This window comes from Mustela nigripes, chromosome 17 (assembly GCF_022355385.1).
Source record: "Mustela nigripes isolate SB6536 chromosome 17, MUSNIG.SB6536, whole genome shotgun sequence".
Taxonomy (NCBI): Eukaryota; Metazoa; Chordata; class Mammalia; order Carnivora; family Mustelidae; genus Mustela; species Mustela nigripes.
In genome coordinates, this window is record NC_081573.1 from 10,422,421 (window position 1) to 10,425,957 (window position 3,537).

Genomic DNA, 3,537 nt, shown 5'->3' on the forward strand with positions numbered 1-3,537 from the left:
AGCAGGCTCCCCGCGGAGCAAGGAGCCCGATGTGGGACTCGATCCCAGGACGCTGGGATCATGACCTGAGCCGAGGGCAGCTCCTTAACCAACTGAGCCACCCAGGAGTCCCTACAGAAACAATCTTGCTTGTACAGTTCTATCACCTATTTACCTGTTCAGCTGTATCACTTATTTTACTTATTTTTGCCTGCTTTGGAATCGTGCTCGAAGGCATCCGAATTGGGGGAATCTTGCATGACTTGCTGGTTTGAGTGATTGTGACATCTGTCATTTCTTCCTGCTGCTAGAAGCAACAGTAGTTCCATTTTCTTGTTCTGGGCATCGTTTCCTGAATGTATGACCACGTGTACACTGCCTGTGATTAGGACAAATGGTGAAAGCCTGCACCGTATGTACAACGATGCCGGGGAAGGGCTCCGGCTTACACTGTTTTCTCAACTGCTTGTGAGGAGTGTCTTCTCGTGCTTGGCAGTCCCGTGGATTTCTTTTTCTTTTTCTTTTTATTTATTTATTTGACAGAGATCACAAGCAGGCAGAGAGGCAGGCAGAGAGAGAGGAAGGGAAGCAGGCTCTCTGCTGAGCAGAGAGCCCGATGCGGAGCTCAATCCCAGGACCCTGAGATCATGACCCGAGCCGAAGGCAGCGGCTTACCCCACTGAGCCACCCAGGCGCCCCCCGTGGATTTCCTCTTCTGCGAAGTGTTGAAAGGGCTTTTGCCAACTCTTGTGTTTTCTTATTGATTTGTAAGGACTCTTTATATACTGTGATTAGTCTGTTTTGGTTCTGTGTCTTGCAAGTATCTTCTGTTCCCCTGACTTCTCTTCCCTTCTCTAGAGAAACAAGCAGACTTTAAAGTATCTAATAAGCGTCATGGATATAGTTTACACAAAAACACACCTTTTTCGAGTTGGAGCTTTGACAAATTCATGCAGCCATTTGACCAAGAGTATGCTTCTCACCCCAGAACGCTCCCCAGGTCTTCCCCGATCCCTGGCGGCCAAGGCCCTGCTTTCAGCCCCTGGTGCCTGGTGTGAGGCTTCATCTATGGGGCATCGGGTATCTGGCAGACGGTGTAGACGGCTTCACTGCTGAGTGGTGTTCCCTGCTAGGAACTGTTTTTTTTTTTTAAAGATTTTATTTGACAGAGATTACAAGTAGGCAGAGAGAGAGAGGAGGAAGCAGACTCCCTGCCGATCCCAGGACCCTGAGATCATGACCTGAGCCAAAGGCAGCGGCTTAACCCACTGAGCCACCCAGGCGCCCCTAGGAACTGTTTTACTCCTCACCTCTCGAGCATTTGGGTGGTTTCCACTTTTTGTCTATTACTAAGGAAATAACCAGGATAGCTCACATATGAGTCTTCACGCAGACAGGTTTTCCCTGAGCCAATTTAAAGCCTCTGTTCCTTCATTGATTTCTGCCAAGACCCGCTCTGCTCTGCGGCCTGGGCAGGCCTTGTTGGCTGCTCCTGGCTTCATAAGTGCTGCTCTGGCTTTGCAGCCTTCACCTCTGGCCCTGACAGATGTCTGCGACCAACAGGAGCCACCAGCCTGCAGTCAAGCGGGATGGGACAGCAATGGCAGCCTGCTGTGTCCACGAAGCTAACTTGCTGCCTATCTCCTGACCCTCCCCTGGAGAGTGTGTGTGTGTGTGTGGAGGAACAGAACCTGTCCCCGTGGCAGATTGGTTTCTGTGATTAGGTCACTTGGGTTTAAACAGGAGCACCCAGGCGGCCTCACCCAATGCACTGAACCTCCGAAGGACCCGGCCCTTTAGTGGACACCTGAGGCTGAGAGGGGCGGGGAAAGGGGCCCAAGGGGAATAACCCAGGAAGCTGAAGAGTGGAGGACAGCCTCCAACAGCCAGAGGGCCTGAGACCTGTCAGCTTGAAGAGCTAGGGATGCAGACTGGAAGGGGACGTCACTTATGAAGCCAGGAGCAGCCAACAAGGCCTGCCCAGGCCGCAGAGCAGCGGAGGGGGATGCAGGATGCACAAGTACACGTGGAACGTGCTCTGTCACCCTGAGCTGGGCCCACACCGGTCACCTGGCTGTCCCAGGCAGGAACCCTGCCAAGCCACACACCTACTTCAGAAAAGAATAAGGGCAAGCGTGATGGGAGTACGGGCCCAGCTTCCGGGCTCTCAGCAGGGACATGGGGCTCCCTCCTCCCTTGGCACGCCCCACGGCAGCCCTGCACACACACTTTGAGGCCCGGGGGACCAGAGGCAGCGGTCCTGGGGTGTCTGTGAGGCAGAGCAGCTGCTTTTCCAACTTTATTTAGAAAAACAAATCCAGGTCCCATTGCCCCACACCCTCCCCCACCCCAGCCATAATTTAAATAACTTAGAGACAGCGTTGGGGGTTGGGGTCTGGGGAGGGGGTAGAGCTGGGAGAAAAACCCACTACAGTCGCCGCAGGGCCCGTTTCTTGTCCGTCTTCTTCTTGGCCACCAGCTTCCTATCCCGCTCACCAGCATGCTTCTTGGCCATGGGACCATCGGCCCCTCCTGGGCCCCCAGGGGCCATGGGGTCAGTGGAGGGGGCGGCACCCCCACTGGCCAGGGCCCTGCCAGCCTCGGTGCTCCCGCTGCTGGGCCCGCCAGCGCCCCCGTGGATCTCCGTGAGCAGGCGGGCGCGGGCGGCGTACTCCTCGTAGTTCTCCAAGAGCAGGCGGCCTGCCTCCTCGTTGAGGGCGGACTCAGGGTTTGGGTGGATCAGCAGGCACTTGATGGTCTGTGGGGAGAGGGCCAAGGTCAGGGCTAGGCCACCCACGGGCCTCCAAGCCTCCAGAGTTCGGCCGCTGCCTGTTCCCTGCTCTCAACACCACCCCCCAAGCAGACTCTGGCCCTGCTCACACTGGTGTCCTCACCTTTGCTCAGTGTCTCCTGCACAGGCCCACGGGGGGACAGGTACTTGAGGAGCACCCAGAGGGAGGTCCAGGGTGAGAACCAGCCCAATACGCCTTCTTGAGCCCCTTTAACGAGGGGCGAGCTGAAGCCGAAAGTGCACAGACTCTGTGCAGGTGCAGTGGGCAGCCCTGCAGGCCTGAGTTAGGTCTGGCTGGACCAGTGGCACTGTGGTGTCTATCCTACCTCCACGTTCAGGCACAGTGACAGGGAGCCTGCAATGCCCAACACATGCCTGGCCTCCATCAGGTGACAAGACCCTTCTGGCCTGCAAATGAGGCCCATAAGAGCTGCTCCCTGGCTGCTGAGACACACAGCGCACCTGGTCTGGCACCCGTCACTGACGCTCATCAGGGACTCCTGACCCTGCCGCTCCCGCAGTGGGCCCACACTGCAGCTCCTCGGGATCAATGGGGACACAGTCACTCTGTGAGCTCATTTCCAGGGTCCCTGGTAGCTGTGGCTGACACTCCCGGGAGAGGAGGAGGATGTTTACTTTGGAACTCCATCTTCCCCATGTGCCCTAAAGGAAACTCCATGTTTCCTCATCCCCCGACCATCTGCCCCAGGGCTTGTCAGCAATTCCATTAAAAAATTCCTTTTTTTTTTTTTTTTTTTTTTTTTTTT

The 3,537-nt window shown here is 55.8% G+C and overlaps 1 protein-coding gene across 1 annotated transcript in view; it reads right to left on the reverse strand.

Annotated features, from left to right (window-relative positions):
• Positions 1-2,245: 2,245 nt before the first annotated feature.
• Positions 2,246-3,537, reverse strand: part of UBE2S (ubiquitin conjugating enzyme E2 S) — a 4,642-nt gene continuing 3,350 nt past the window's right edge. The window contains exon 4 of the mRNA XM_059382045.1: positions 2,246-2,737. Coding sequence (XP_059238028.1) covers positions 2,408-2,737 — 330 coding nt within the window. The 3' untranslated portion in view covers positions 2,246-2,407. The remainder of the gene's footprint in view (positions 2,738-3,537) is intronic.